Below are 17,362 nucleotides of genomic sequence, written 5' to 3'. Positions count from 1 at the left end.
ACTGTGGGAATCTCCTAGCAGAATTTCTATTTATGTTTACTTGGGTAGAATCAACATAAATTATTTTGGAAAGTTCTCCTTCACATGCTATATGGACAGTTGATGTTTACTCATTGCCTGTGTATTGTTTATGTCCTGCACCTATAGTCCCAAAGTCAATAATTCTAAAAGTATTATAAAGCAATTTACATGTTAAAGAATGTATAGTATATCTGCGCATTTAATTACATGTTTTTCTACATTCTACAAAAGCACCACAGACAGCGTTCCATCCCACTGTATCATTGTTTCAATGGGAACTACAATGTCTTGGACCAAAAGACCCTGCAGCAGACAGTAGATTCAGCTGAAATAAATAGTTGGGGCCTCCCTGCCAACTTTTCAGGACATCTTCCTCAAACACCGAAAAGTCAAAATCATTATGAAGGATACACTTCTACCACCTTCCCATGTGGCAGAACGTACCAGAGCAAAATCATTCCTGTAACAGCTCATACCCTGAACCTTTTAGGACCCTCAACTCCTTGCCACCCCCCACCGAACCCAAAAGCCCCTATAGCCCTCTCCCTGGGCACTGGTCACGTCATTAAGTGTACTCAGTTTTTACTCTGTCACTATGTGCTTTACAGTTTATTTAATGACACAATCAGCATTCATTAGTTTTTGTATTTCCTTTCCTTCTAGTTTGTATTTAAAATGCCCTCATTGTGTGTGTTGCTACACTTACCTTTTTTGCTTGTACTATGCTGTGAGGGACCGAGATGGCAGGCATGAGACACACAGCTAAATTAGAAAAAAAATCCTTTTTAATTTACAAAAAGAAAACGATTCAACAAAAGAAACAAACCTGGGCCCACAAAAAAAAATCAACTTATCACACCACAGCTAACAATACAACTAAACCAACAAGCTGACTTTTCCCAAACAAGACGCCATAAGGACTATATATACTGGTTGGCCAAACCACAAGATACAAAAGAAAAAAGTAACAATGACAAATACCACAAATAAATCAAAACAGAACAATCAACTAATGCTTCAATCAAAATAAACAAAATCAAATTAACTCCAAAAACATACCTAAACAATAAAATAAAACTAAATACCAAACTATTCCACCCCCAACAAACAACCACTTGGAGTTGTCCAATTTCCTGTATTTAGCCCAGCTTCTATATTGGCCACCTCTTTGCCTGGAACAGCCGGGAATCCCTTCAGTACTCCACACGGTAAATCAAAAGAAACACACAATTAAACTCAAAACACATTATTCCACAGTTAACTAAATGTGCGCGCTTCATCCAGCAAACTGGGTAAATGTGTTAAATAAGGAAACAAAAGAATTAAATATTTAATTAAATTAATTAATTAATCAATTAATTAAATATTAATTATCAATAAGCTACAACTTGAACTAAACAAACATAAAAACCATGAAATGATACCTCCCTTCAACTTAACTGTGTGGCTGTAGAGCCAGCCATCACATATGCATAGCCTATAGTCTTAAGTTCAACCCCCTTGCTCGCATTGTCTTGTGGTTTGCAGCACGTGTAACCCATGTACATCTATTTACTTTTTTTGTCAACAGGTTGCAATGTGGATCTGAGGAAATGTTCTGTTGTGCTACTGTACACCTCTGTATGGGTGGTATGACAATAAAGACCCACTTGGTTTTCTTTAAAACAGTGTTGCAGTAGTCAGGAACATTCCCCAGAAAGAGAAACATCTCCCCACCACCGACAAAACTTAAACATAAAAATCCTGGTGTGCTGTCATGACTTCTGCCTCTCTACATGTTTCCTCTACTGTCAAAGGGACCATTGATGTTGCACACATCCTATCTGGGCAGAGGAAAGCACTTTCCAGTGGGTGAGAGCCCCACACGTCTTTCACTCGGGATGTACTTGGCCTTTGCCTCACAATGGAGGGCACTATCAGGAGAATGTCCATTAGCCAATTGTTGAATGCTTTGCACAAGAACACCTCTTATATAGTGCCTTGAACTCGTTTCAACCCTGGCCCACAACTCCTTTCGTTTTCCATAACATCTGCATGAACGCAGGATTATGAGTGGGAAGACAACATTGCAGCATAAGCCTAGGGCTTCTCATTTTGCTTTCCTGTTCAACAAAATGTGCATTCACTTTTACCCTAAAAAAAACCTATAAATATGTTTGTTTACATTGCAAGCAACAAAGAATAACAGTTTGTTGTAAAACTGCAATACGCATTATCTTAGTGACAATAGAATCAGCTTCAATTTAAAAATAAACCACATGAAACGGACATTAATATATTCAATAAACCAAGATGACAGTAAAATTCATCTTCAGATATTCAAGACGGCATTCACGATGCTGAGATAAACAATTCAAAATATAGTTAATTTCATTTTCAAGTTGCAAGCACGAAGCTTACGAACTTATTTTGTTTAAACTCTCCTTGAAGGATAACCATAACCTTCTATGATTCTGTTGAGGTACAGTCAACCTTTATGTTGATACATATGTAGTTAACTATCTAAGTTAGATATCAACACTTTATTTTTTTTTTACAATAGCATGGAAAGTAATTAAATACCCTCATGGGTGCCATAAATTCTCACAGACATTCATATTCGCACTAAACCCATTTGAGCAAAGGCCAAACACTTTATTTTTTTTTTAATTGTTGTTAAATGATCACCAGGTCACATATAATCAATGACGCACACACAATGTTTAAAAAGGAAGTCTCTTTTGAAAATTTTATTTGAAAAACTGACTAGGGTCAGGAAACTTAAAAATAATGATAAAATGCCAAAGGACACATTGGTCTAAACTGTGCAGAGCTGATGCTCTGACCTTGGTCATCGAAAACATTCTGTGAGTGCATATATATAGTGTTACATTATAAAAGACTACGATTTCATTTGTTAATTATGGTCTCACTAATCTCCCATGAATCTCGGTGTTCTTACTACCCAAACAAGATACTAACAGCCATGATGACACAGCAGCAGGCAACATAGGGGCTTTTCCGTTCACCTGCAAAGGAGAAGAAAGTCAGCACTTAATTATCTGCATTCATTCAAATTAAAAAAAAAAATCGATTTCAATGTAGTAGTTGATATAGCGCGGAAGACATTTTGCAATTTTTTTTCTTAGTTAAAAAATAACTATATTATTTTTTATAATTATTTTTATAACTATAAAATAGATATATTCTATCATGGGTCACATGTGTGCGGAGTTTGCATGTTCTCCCCATGTCGTCGTGGGGTTTCCTCCGGGTACTCCGGTTTCCCTCCCACAATCCAAAAACATACTGAGGCTAATTGGACTTGCTAAATTGCCCATAGGTGTGCGTGTGTGTGAATGGTGTGTGAGTGACTGGTGTGTGAGTGTGCCCTGCGATGGGCTGGCCCCCTGGGTTGTTCCCTGCCTCGTGCCCATCGCTTCCGGGATAGGTTCCGGACCCCCCGTGACCCAATAGGATAAGCGGTTTGGAAAATAGATGGGATGGATATTCTATCATGCTTTACTGAGCACCAAATTCACATGATTAGAATTGTTAATATGCTCCATCCCATGTAATAAGCATTTTAGAGCAAAATATATTTTGAGTACAGTATGTTTCCTATGACAAATCAGCAAGAAAAAATTAGGTTTGGAGACAGATTTTTTTCCCTTTCCTTATTTGTAGTACGGCGACTAACGGGGGGGGGGGGGGAGTTACCTATTCTTGCACACTTCCAGAATATTCCCAAAACCCTGAAAAAAAGAAGGGGGTTAGGAAATCTGCACAAATTAAAGAGAATGTTGCTTAAGCCATAATGCTTAACTCTCACATTACCATGCTTTTCAATCACAAAGCAAAAGGGCAGGTCATCTTCTCAATAGGTTATATTCCATAGTATTCAGCAAAACAATGTGACAAGAATAATCCCTCATTTTCATTGAACTGCATCTACAGAAAACATTACCAACATACAAAATATATCATTAAAAAGGCAAATATATATTATCTGAGTCTTACAATAATAGAAATCTTGCATTTGACATGTAACGTGAATTATCCAGGACTAATATGTAAAACTATAGAATTCCAAGGAATCTATGACAATGTAAGAATTTCATGGGCTGTATTTCCAAATCATTTCACACTGCAATCCAAAAATAAGAAGGACATGGCAGGAGACAGTCAGAGTGCAGCTGTGTGATAAAGTTCTTGAGGTAGACAGGAAAAACACTAAAAGGCCATGAGGGGGCACTGAGTTAGTGTGGAGCTTGTGTTTGTGTCAGTGGTGGTAGATGCGGTAGTAATAGAAGGAACCTGGGATCAAGTTATCAAAGTCTCCATTAAACACTATTAGCAGAACTATCTTGGCAGATAGCACTAAAGGGCTTTGCCATAAAAATATGTGAGTGATTAGCAACACTCAGTTTGCTTGATCTGAAAGACACCAGACCTCTGTCCTCAGAACAAACAGATAATATTCTTCAGAGAAAATATGAGCCAGGGATGTCCACTTTTATTCTAAGATTTTAAGTCACATACCCCATTAAAATGGTAAATGTAATTAGTCAGATATGGAATTTCTGTCAGGAATATCTGCAGAACCACATATGAGCAAACATCTACATTTACGCTATGGATATCAATTTGAATTGATTGAACTGAATTGAAACCAAAGAGAGGGTCATATTAATAACCTCATGTCTGCCAATCTGTGTTTTTACCATTTATCTAGTACAGATCCAAGGTATAAGATGCCATTTCATAATCCTATTTATTTTTGATAAAATTACTAGTTTCCTTTTAAAACGGCTATCCGTTCCTAGAGGTCATTACCTGGACTACTTAACTGTCATGCTGTACTTGATATAGTGAACGTTGCGGTATTTTCATGTAATTCCTCAGTGCACAGAGAAAAGAGGAGGAAAAAAAAACTCTAATGCAATTCTATCTAGCTGTACCTACCCAGTCTTATTCTTATCAAGGAGGTTTGGAGCCAGGGCTCGAATGTAAGCACAGGTACAGATGAGCAGCAGAATAACCGTGAGGAGGCTCTGGAAATTGAAAATGGCAGACTGGGGGAAAAAGAAAACATTAAAAAATGAGTGTCTTATTAGGGGACACAGCTTAAACTGCAAGTCTGTATTTAACTGTTTCTCTTGCAATATGCATAAATATAAAAACCATTCATTGACCAAAGAAACACAAATTAATCTGGTAAACTGCGTCAGCTAATGATGACCAGATTAAACATCAGAATGGGGGAAAAAATGTGATCTGAGTGATCCAGACTGAGGCATGGTTATTTATCCCTGAAGGCAAGGGCATAAATTATGGGGGGATGGGGGGGTGTAACCCACCCAGTAATCAAATCCAGTCAGTACAACCCCCTGGACCCCATTAAATGGGTGGAGACCTCAACCGCCCAATGCTCAACCCAAAGTTATGCCCTTGCCAGAAAGGGTTGTTTGAGTATTTCAGAAACTGTTGATCTGCACAACTGACTGAAATTTCAACAGAATGGCATAAAAAAACATCCAGCAAGCGGTACTTCTGAGGATAGTAACGTCTTGTTGAAGAAAGAAGTTGGAGGAGACTGGCCAGACTGTTTATAGGTGAAAGAAATGCTACAGCAACTAAAATAGGCAAGCATCTCTGAATGCACCTTGCAGTGGGTGAGCTACAACAGCAGACGACCACACTAGGTTCCACTGAACTGGAAAATGAGTCTTCCTGAAATTAGACAGCTGAAGACTGGAGAAATGTCAACTGGTCCCATTAATATCAATTTCTGCTGTGACATACAGGTGCTAAGTAAAAAAATGGGTCCAGAATACATAGATCCAATCTGCCTTGTGTTAACAGTTCAGGCTGCTGGAGGTGGAATGATGTGGTGGATATTTTCTTGGTATTAGGGTGTCAAGTGTGAGCCACCTAAACATCATTTAAATCCCACCGCCTATCAGAATATAATTGCTGGCCATGTAAATCTGTTCATCTCCATAATTTGCCCATTTTCTGATGACTAGATCCATAAGGATTATGCACCATATCACAAAATACAAAAAAATGTTCTCTCAAACTGGTTTGATTAATACAACTATGAGTTCAATGCACTTCAATGACCTCTGCAGTCACAAGATCTGAGAGAAACTGAGCACTTCTGGAAAGTGTTGGAATGGAAGATTTGCTGCATGAACCTGCAAGGACTGTGTGTTGCAACCATGACACTATGAACTAGAATCTCTAAAGAATGATGCCACAAAAAATTAAGGCTATTCTGAAAGCAGGGGGGGCAGTCCATTATTAGAATGGCATTTCTAATAAAGGGTCAGTAAGTGAGTATCCTATAATGAGGCAATCTACAAAATAGAGAAAATACACAATTCTTCAATACATTTTTGGTATACTGAAAATATAGGTCACAACCTTCTATGAATAAATCCATAATTGAAATTCAATACACCATCTTCAGTGGTTAAGTATAGTTTTAGAGGTTAAATTATTAAATCACTCCTGGTCTCATTATTCATTAATCTGCCAAGACTGACGTAAAACAAAGTGAATACAGGAGGAAATGTTTTTGTTGAATTTAATCTTAAAACTTTTATTTCCACAGTTACATAAAGGAAAACCAGCATGGGCAGAACATTAAATAATATCAGTGTTATGCGTTACAACAACTGATCAGGCATTGTTATACTGTAGGATAGATATTGGTAAGATGGGACATTTCTTTTTTAAATTTACTTCCTCGTAAAATGTAAAAGTATTATTGAAAGCTCCAGAACTGAGCTTAAGTTAACAGACTACAGAGACGTAAAGATATTGAGCATCAAACATTCAAGTGTTTCAATTAAACCCTTTGTCACACTTAACCAATATCCACCCTGCCATGCTGCAACCAGCACGTCTGGGGACACTTATCAAATTACTAAGATCTGGAGTCACGACTATTCTATTACTTGGGCTAACAGTCAGTAGAACTTATTTTCCCTGTCTATATTCTGTATTACGTCGCAGCCACGATACAGTGACCACAGAGTGTCTGTAAGACTGCAACACTACAAAGTTACTTCGACCCTCGTACAGATGTAAGTAATAACACTAGCCTGAACTAAACAGTCCTAATCAAATCAGTTTCTGTTAAACCAAAAACTGTTACATCAGATTTCATTATAACATGAAAGAAAAAGCAATTTTCATTTTTGTTTCTCTGCATAAAGCTAGTTTCATTAATACGCTGTACAAACACATCTCACAAGAACTCACAATATGAGATTGTTTAGTTAATCATAAAAACGCTATAGTTTGTGGAAACATAACTTAGTTACTTAATGACATGGAAACATTGGTTTTATACGTTACAGCTCAACAACCATTCCTCTTACCATTGCGCAACAATTCCTCTCACAGCCACATCTAACTTCCGGTAATCCTCCGGAAATTACGTTTAATCAAGGGCGTCTTCTACATCCAATCAAAACCCTTAATCAGTAGTATAGGCGTGTTCGTTGCGTGGCGGGGCGGAACATAAATTCCGGGCTCGAGATTTTTGTTACATCCATGGCACCAACCTGTTTGAAACTGAGAGCTACTTCATGGGTATTGAGCCATACGAAGGGCTTATAGTTTGAAATGTTCTCCTAAACTTATCTAAACTTCATATATAATAAACATGTCATTTTCAAATCTATATAAATGCAAATGTGATTAAACAAGAATAGCAACAGGATAAATTAAAATTTAGTCACTGCACTAAGATATACAGACTTTTACCTGCAATGAAACGAAAGGCGGCCAGGTGCTGCTGGAAATGTGAATTGTTGCAAGTTCTTTTTGGGGGAATATTATTCATTTAAAATAATAATGAACATAAACCAAATAATGAATAATAATGAACATAAAGAAGAAACGAAAAAGGATCAAATATCCATATAATGCGTAAAGTGTTGCTTCTCCCAGTAGTTCTGGTGTTGGTTTAAAATGAATCTTCCCTTTACAGAGAAGCACAGTGTTAATTATTTATATTACTGGTCTCATGTACTACTGTCTAGTAAGATGTTACGTGTAACTAAACAGAGACAATAAAAAAATGTCTGGGGTTATAAGTCCTTTATTGCAGTATGTATGGTCTAGCATCATACATGAAATGTTAGTAAAATATAGTAAAAAAGTATTGCCAGTTGGGGATTATTATTGGGGTATGTCTCTTGATATGAAATGCTTTAAAATGCATGCTAGTCAAGACAGAAAATGTAAATAATGATACACAAACCATCCATTTTCCAACTGTTTTTTTGAAAACATATTTGTCCTACTGAGCTTAACAAACTATTCACTTTGTAGTTGAAACTGTTTGCCAGAATATTTCATTGAAAGAGTCCTGCCAGATGTCATATGAGGTTATTCAGGTGCTTCAGGACTACTGTCAGATGTACACACTGTTGAGCAACGTGAAGTGAAATTAATGGTATAGAGTGAAATACACATGGCATTGTGCATCTACAGTATAAATCAAAAATGAAACAGCTTAAATAAATTTATTCTCCAATTTTTTTTAAATCCTTTTTCTTATAACATTTTTTGAAACATTACAGATGTAAAAATGGTTTGAGTAGGATAAGCAATTGTGTTGCATAAGCAGTTGTGTTGGATCAGCAGCTGGAAGGTGGATGAAGGACGGAATAGTTTGGGTTGCTTTGAATTTGATTTGGAAATAAATCATTTATTTGTAAAATGGTGTTGATGGTTTACTAAAAAGGATTTAGTTGTCTTAAACACTTGAGGAAAACTTCCTGGCTTTGTACTATAGGTGGAAACTTTGCAAAACACAGAACGGACATGTGAACTCCATACACAGAATGCATGAATTCATTCTTTTAATGTATATAATGTGTGGGGTGTAAAATCTGTGTAGTCTGTGTAGCCTTCTCATAAAGTCCCTTATCAATTGTCTGCCATGTGTGAATACCCTGGCTGCTATAACAAAAAATATAAAGCTCTGTAAAACGCACAACATTGTTAAAAAAAACACTAGAGATAGTGCTGTAAAGGCAATTATTCTTGTTCATTGTCACTGAATCTCCTAAGTAATATCTTATTGGTGATCTGGCTGCTATGGGTATCAAGTGTTTCTTGTAGATTCAAATTTGTGTCTAGATACTGTTTTGTTTTAGATATTTTTTTTAGATGTTGAAGTATTTATTTGCATTGCTTTATGGTTTATTTTCCCAGTTGTATTTACAACTAAACATTCACAGTATGCCACACTGTAGCATTTAAACTTGAAAGCTAAAAACTAACAAAGAGAACTTTGTCGTAGGTCCTTCTGGCTCTAGAAGGAAAGAGACCAAAGCAAGAGACCCTCCTATTCTTCCTGTCTCTGAATCACATCAGTGGGGACACAAGTTATTAGAAGGTGCAGAAAGACATATCAGTGAATGGAAATGGTCAACAATGTACTGTCTTTGAAGTGCTGTGATTTGGAAATATACTGAAGTCAGCTCTCCTGATTTATGCAAAGGAGGTGGGTTATGATTTGGTGGAGTTTTGAGAGTCTGCTATTGCATAATTCCAAGACCTCCAGAAAGTGACATTCTGGTTATCCTTTTTTGAGCATAAAGTGGTGCCACCATTTAGGATGTTTTTTCTGTTTCAGAAATTGCTTCAATGTCTTCTGAAGACCACAGTTTCATTCTTCTGAATTTTGCAATATGAAGGTAATTATATTTGTGTAGACTTCATGTATTCTGTAAATGGAGTTAGTCAAGGTAGTTTAAAATTTTTTGGAATACATGTTCTGCCAGCAAACGATTGCACATTGCTAAGTCATTGCCCCCTATTGCTAACTACCCCCCCCCGCCTAGTCAGTGTCCTCTACTACTAGCTTGGCACTCCCTGCTGCTAACCTGGTGCCCCCCTTTTCGAGCTGCCCAGCTTCTCCAGTGACCCCTGCTAACTTGTTACCCCCCCCCCCCCCCCCCCATTATTAAATTACCGCCCCCCTTTGCTAACTTACTGCCCCACCATTGCTAACTAGGCATCCCCCTTGCCTAGCTGCCCCCCCATTGCTAGGTTGGTCACCCCCCCCCCTTGCCTAATCAGCATCCCACATTGCTAACTTGGCACTCTTCATTGCTGGTCTGACAGCCCCCATCCCTTCCATAATCGGTTACCCTATCGCTAACTTGGCACTTCCCACTGCTAACTTGGCACCCCCCTTTGCCTAGTCACCACGCCTTTTGGTAAGTTGGCACCTCCTCCTTACCTAGTATTGCCCCCGTGGCATGGAACACTTCCATTTTGAAAACCACAACACATTTAACAATTACATTTATTTATTGTTTTTATTGTTGTAGTTTATTGTTTATTTAATGTTTTCGCATTGTCAGTGGTTTTGCTTTGTGTTAATGTTGACGTGTTCTATGCTTTTAGGGTCACTGTACCATAACCCCTTTTTATATCTCTTCAAGACATGTATCTTATTCCATTTTTTATATTTTCCACATAAATTATTCATTGTAATCTGTAAACAGTGACACATTACGTGACATAACTGTCAGATGGAATATTAACTGAAACATTTGCGTAACATTAGAACAGGAAGTTCTCTTGTGGTTACAAGGACACATCTGGGACGTAGTATTACATGCCACCTTTTTGAATATTGCCAATATACCAATCCAAACCACGGATGGAAGAAAATAAGACCACTATAGTGTTGGCTAGAGAATAAATGAATCCCTAGGTTTCTTGATATTCCTGAATAAATTCAATTTTCTCTTTTTTTTTTTTTTTTTTTAACAGTCCAAGAGGGAGTGTTAGCCACAACCCAAACACAGCTCTTTCTGACGCTGAAGCAGTCCCTAGGGGTGCTGTAAAATGTCGGTTTTGTCTCCCTAAATACAAATCAAACACTGCCATTATTTCTTCTTTTTATTTGTCTGTTTGTCTGTTCACATGTATTTGTGACTGGAAGAGACATTCATCCTATATGTTTTTATTTGGGGCATCTTAAATTCACATGATCAGGATATACAGTCTCTTGAAAGTATTGAACCCCCCTTAAATGATCAGATTTGCCTGAATTATAAATGATGCATAGACATATTCTTTGTCAGTATTTCTTTTTTTGCAATCTCAGTCTCTGTAAATTTTCAAAGTCATAGCGAATTATTTTTTAGCAAATCTTTCAAGGAAAATTTTTCAGAAAAACTGAAAAGTGCCACTTGCATAAGTTTTCTACCCCAACACTTTTGTATGAGGTATAGCCACTTTTTGTTAAAATAACAGCCTTAAATATTTTGGGGTACATAGCTACCAGGGTTTTATACTGTTCAGAAGTGACTTTTGCCATTCTTCATGGCAGACTTGCTCTAGGTTCTTTATGTTGGTTCGATGTCACTTGTTGACTACAATTTCCAAAGAATGCAACAGGTTCGAAATGGGATTTAGACCTTGATGACTTTGACTTGGCCTCTTTAGAACAATCACCTTTTTGTTTTTTAATCACTCCCGTATTGCTTTGGCCTTATGTTTAATACTGCTGAAACACTCTTTTTTTCATAAGCTTCAGTTTTTTTGCAGATTGAAGCATTTTTTCTTGAAATATATACCATATTTCATATTTTCTCCTTCCATTTGGCCTTTCATTTTGACAAAATGTCAGAATTACCAGAAGAAGAAAACGGTCCCACAGCATGAAGCTGCCACCACCGTACTTCACTCTGGAGATGGTCTGAATTGAGGCACGGGCCGCAATGCATTTGAAACACACACGGTGTTTTGTATTTTAGCCAAAAATCTCTATTTGTTCTCAGACCGCAAAACCTTGACCAATATGTTATCTGGGTCATTGCTATACTTTCTAACAAACTCTAAACATGCTGTCATATAGCTGTTCTATTTGAGGTCTTCATTCTAACCACCCTCCCACACAGGCTGGCAGTATGCACTGCTACAATATGCGCTTGATAAGACTGAACTGCTGGCAGGTACCGTGTGAAGTACAGAGCAGTTGTCCGACGTGCTGTACTGTGTCTGGACTGGTCATGGGACCTGGTCTGTTATCGTGTACTGGGACAGCCTGGCCCCATACCACCCAAAGGCCAAAGTGCTCACCAGCAGCCCAGGGTCCCCAGTGCCCACTGGCCACTCTGTTTCTTCAGCTTCCCTTAGCAGCCCAGCACCGGTGTGCAGGCCAGCAGCCACTAGCAGTGCAATGCAGTAATGAAAAAAGAAAATGACAGCATCGGGCTCAACTTAGCGAAGACACTTGCGTTGCACCTGGTGCTGCCTTGTGCCGGCTGTAAGACAGTGCCCTATGAGTTGCAAGGTGTAAACTCGACACAGATACTCCCTGGGTTACGATGGGGTTACAGTATGTTCTGATAATCCTATTGTAAGGTGAAAATGCATTTTAATAGAGTACACCTACCCTAAGAAACATCATGATCTAGCCTAACTTACCTTAATCATGCTTAGAACAGTTACATTAGTCAACAATTGAGCAAAGTCATTAACACAAAGCCAAGTTTACAATAAAGTGTTGAATATCTCATGATTTACTGAATAATCATACCCATGATATGAAATACGCATCATAACATGGACCACGTAACCCAGAGAATATTTGTATAAGTAGCAGATAAACCTGCTGTGTGTGTGTGTGTGTTTTTTTTTTTTAAAGCTTTAGAATGCATAAATATAAAATAAGGAACAATAGTTAACTCTGTGGGGGAAACTGCTATATATATATATATATATATATATATATATATATATATATATATATATATATATATATATATATATATCAGACTGTCTTGATAACAACTGCCACTGCAATTTACTAGAATGAAAACTTTCCTGTTTAGTGGGAAAGCTATTGTGACTTTTTGTAAACACATTCCCAATTTTGACTGATGTTTATGTATCTGGGCTTTGCTAAATATGCTTCATCTGTAGCTGCTTGCAGTCACTTTTAGAGACCTTATTAGGAGACTTTCAAATATAAACTATGAAAATTCTGTTGAAGCTTCATGGGTTTCAGGTATTAAAATGGCATAACTATGAAACATTTCAATTAAACGTAACATTTTCATAAAATTATTTGATTGCAGGTAATACTAAGATTGCTTCCTTTTTGGTTACTTTAAGACTGTGACAGTGATTGTGACAGAGAGAAAAACGCTATTTGAGTCTTGAATTCCATTTTGTGCAGTTATTTGCCATTGCTTCCAAAATAATTTCTTTCAAACTTTTAATAATTCACGGTAATATTATCTGAAAAATTAACAAGGGATATACAGAATTCTAAAAACAAGACAAAAATCACACCAACAATACCATCAAACAATGACCCTTCAGTGTATTTTGATGAATCAGTTGTGTCCACATTTTGAAATACATAAATAATATTTATGAATGAATGATTAGGTTTAATAAATATATTAATAACTTAGTTGACTAATCATAGACCTATGATTTATGTTATTATAATCATAACAATAAAACGCCCTATAAAATTAGCCAAGAGGCTGGAGTATGCGTCGGTATATGCACATTTTTCTTTACTTTGTCGTCATTGCAAACGTCTGTGTCTGTTTCTTCCATAGACCACACTCTAATGGGTGCGGATTGTCTTTTGGCAGAATTATTGCTTGAAATTATAAGGAAAACATGCTTGCGGTTTCTAGCTGGAGAAATCAATTTAATTTAGAGGAAGTTTTCTTCTCAGAGTGCCATACTCATCTTGCTTCCTCAGTAAGAAAGTAAAATTGCCTTCAATATGGGATTCTCCACCCAGCACATTTACTTATACATTTTACAATTGCTGTAGACCTTTGATATAATCTTTTCCTTTGCTCATAATATTATATCAGTTCACAGTCTGATTCTTGATCTCAACTATCCAATGAAGAGTTCTCAGACTATAAAAGTCAATCACTCTCCAGTTTAGCTGTACTGTGTGGCAGAAAAATATAAACCTTCTGATAAAAAGAAACATTTATCAAGCATTTTATCTCTCCCGGTATCGGTTGGTGCAAGATCTTTGGTCCAAGTGACTGGAAAACAGACCAATATATAATAACTAGAAAGACGTAACAAGAGTAAGAAATCAATGCAGATAATCTTGGTCACTGACTTCTCCTCCTGAATCATCTGGAGCTGCCCTGTGCCCACGCCCATTCAAACTTCTCACAAGCATTTATCTTTTGCACTTAAAATATGCTGCCTGGGATATTGCATGTTATTGATAGAATCTGCATTCATATGAATTATTAATGATAGTCCACAAAAACTCTGCAAAAGGGATAATGATTTCTGAATATATAAACCTTATCAAAAATACCTCATTCTCTGCAGTTTCTACAAAAATCTAAAATCAGGGAAGTTGCAGAGAAGTTAAAGGAGTGCTGAAAATACCCAATGGCATTATAGAATCTCTGCTTGCGGACATAGTGTAATTACGCTAATGGGATGGGCAAAGCGCTTGTTTATTTAAAAATGGATATGTGGATTGATAAAGGCATATAAACCATTCACAAGATGGAAGGGTCGGTCTAAAGGGCTGCCCTGGTTTTAGCGGATTGTGAAAAGGTTTGTTCAGTTAATACTTTTAGATTTCTTTAGTACTCACATGACATTTATCAATGCATTCGGCATCAGTAACCATTTATCCAGTACAGGTAAAGAAGAGCCTGCGATCTATACCTAGAAACATAGTGCATGAGGCAGGGGAAAATCTGGATGGCATGAAGTCATTTTACATCCTATTATATGTTTATATCAGCAAATAAGCAGCAAAGCAAGGGGAAATAGCAACTGTTGTTTTTCTATGTCTTTTAACTGTTGCAAAGGTGGTAGATCAAATATTCAAAATTTTAGATCTACAATAAGACTTTTCCCAGCTCATATAGCTTCTAAAAAGTAGGGGAATTACGATCTAATTTTGAACAAAGACCCTGCTGTAGTTCTTAAAATTTCAAACTCCAAGATTGTTTTAGACTGTTACTATAAGAGTTTTCCTGGATTAAATTGTATTGATAGAAAGAAGATTGTCTTTATTGATACTATCATGTCAGTCTCTGCTCCATCTACGTGTTCTGCTTTTAAACCTGACAACAACCTGACCTTAGAACTGTTAAATTACAAAAAGTCACTACTTGTCTTGCTTATCTGCCTTTGGTTGGTAATAAAATAAAACTATAGGGAATTAAAGGTAAGACACAAAGCATAGTTGGCAATTTTTGTCTATAGAAAACTACAGAGAATATCATTTGCAGCTGTACAGTCCAGAGTGACATTAACAGCCATCCATCCATTTTTCTATACTAACTTGTCCTCTGCAGGGTCGAGGGGATCCGGAGTCTATCCCAGAAGATACAGGCGCAATGCAGGGAATAATCCAGGATGGGGCACCAACCCATCACAGGATACACATATCATTCATACATACATTCATACATACTGTTACGTGCCGTAAGGTTTAGGGGAGGGATTGCCCTGCAGATCCCGATCGTCGCCCAGCTCCCTTCGACTCCGCCTCCTGGACCTGGCCACGCCCCCAACCTTCGACGCTGCTTCCGCATCTAGTATTGAAAAAGCCGTGGCGGGAAATTAGCAGCAGCTCTGCTCTTGGTTGGTTTGTTGTTGGTTTGCTTGCGTGTTGATTATTGGTGTATGACAGTTTTGGTTTCCTGGTTTTCGACTTTTGCTTTGCCTTTCTGTACCTTTGCCTTCGGTTTTGTCTGCTTTCTGGTTTTGATCTCTTGCCTTCTTACTGACTCCTCTCTTGTCTTGCCCCTCGGATACTGTGTTTCGGCTTTGGTGTTTCCTGTATGTTCGCGTCTGTTAAATATGTAAGGAGTGACTGCCCATTTGTTTATGCGTGTGGTTTACTGTATTGTTTGGTGAGGGAGTCAAAGTTAGTTTTGTCATTTTGTTTTCCCGTTTTCTTTTCGTTTAGAATTAGCTTAGTTTGGGACGTGTTCGTTAGTGCTGTTTGTTTATTGTTTTAGCCGTGTCAGTCCCGAAGTCTGTTACCCTACTGTTTGTGAAAGTCCATCCATCCATCCATCCATTTTCCAAACCGCTTATCCTATTGGGTCGCGGGGGGTCCGGAGCCTATCCGGGAAGCAATGGGCACGAGGCAGGGAATAACCCAGGATGGGGTTAGGCACGCCACACTCACACACCATTCACTCACAGATGCATTCCTACGGGCAATTCAGCAAGTCCAATTAGCCTCAGCATGTTTTTGGACTGTGGGGGGAAACCAGAGTACCTGGAGGAAACCCCACGATGACATGGGGAGAACATGCAAACTCCACACACATGTGACCCAGGCGGAGACTCGAACACGGGTCCCAGAGGTGTGAGGCAACAGTGCTAACCACTGCACCACCATGCAGTATTCTTCTTCTTATTATTATTTTATTATTATTTTATTATTTAACGTTGTTGATTAAAGTCTTAGAAGAGACCTGGCTGAAAGATTCTTAACCTCAGTTGCTCTGTTGACTTATCCAGCTGCTCAAATTGCAAGATATTTTGAGTGTTTTTAGATAAAAACATCAAATCAGCAATTAAAATTTCTCCTACTGATGTGACACTCCAGCCTGTGCATTTCAGCTGTTTTTGGCTGGTAGGTAACAAACTCAAACTACAGAACCAGACTTCAGTTTCCTGTCCTTTCAATCCTATCCTATTGATACACTTCCAAGGTTTGCTGATCAGTACTCCCTATCCTCAGGACAATAATATCTGCCTACAATGGGAATGTCAATCCTCAGTTCACCTACCCTGCAAGTATGACACAAATTGAAAGACTGAATTTTGCTGGGGCATGGTTAAGGGGTGTTTATTTTATTTTATGCCTTCACCACTCATAAACTTTTAGAGATAGTTCAGATAACCATTAAAGTATAATAAATAAAATTCCAAATTTATACTCGTTTTGCTGTTCAACATATTTTGGAGAAAGCGTGGATGGAAGCCATTCAGGCCTGAATGAAAAAGAGCTTTCAGCCACAAAGGCCGGTAATGTCCATCAAGAAGCGTGACGTAGGCGATAGAGATTGATTCGCTGAAAGGTCCCCTTCTTCTGTAGCCCACTTATGGCAACATTTCCATTGTACACCCTTTCAATTTCCACACCTACACTTCCCCAGATCCAAGACGCTGACCTTAAAGCTCAAGCCTGCCTTGTGTGCAGACAGGCCTGTCAGCTGTGCAGATAATGCACTGTTTTACATCATTATGGCAGAGGATTTGGTAACAATGTACATATACGTTCACAATTTCATTATTCCACTATATATTTCCCAAATTAATGTTACCTCCCTTACATTACCTA

At 37.8% G+C, this 17,362-nt stretch overlaps 1 protein-coding gene across 1 annotated transcript; it reads right to left on the bottom strand.

Annotated features, from left to right (window-relative positions):
* Nucleotides 1-2,722: 2,722 nt before the first annotated feature.
* LOC125726864 (protein kish-A-like) lies at nucleotides 2,723-7,487 on the bottom strand. Its single transcript, XM_049003312.1, has 4 exons — nucleotides 7,392-7,487; nucleotides 4,966-5,075; nucleotides 3,721-3,755; nucleotides 2,723-3,029 (listed from the first exon to the last, which is right to left on the bottom strand). The coding sequence occupies exons 1-4, from the start codon at nucleotides 7,392-7,394 to the stop codon at nucleotides 2,962-2,964; spliced, it is 216 nt and encodes a 71-aa protein (XP_048859269.1). The 5' UTR covers nucleotides 7,395-7,487; the 3' UTR covers nucleotides 2,723-2,961.
* Between the last annotated feature and the right edge of the window lie 9,875 nt (nucleotides 7,488-17,362).

This window comes from Brienomyrus brachyistius, chromosome 2, assembly GCF_023856365.1.
Source record: "Brienomyrus brachyistius isolate T26 chromosome 2, BBRACH_0.4, whole genome shotgun sequence".
Lineage (NCBI taxonomy): Eukaryota > Metazoa > Chordata > Actinopteri > Osteoglossiformes > Mormyridae > Brienomyrus > Brienomyrus brachyistius.
Note: the sequence above shows the minus strand (reverse complement) of the source record. Positions and strands in the feature narration are given on the sequence as shown.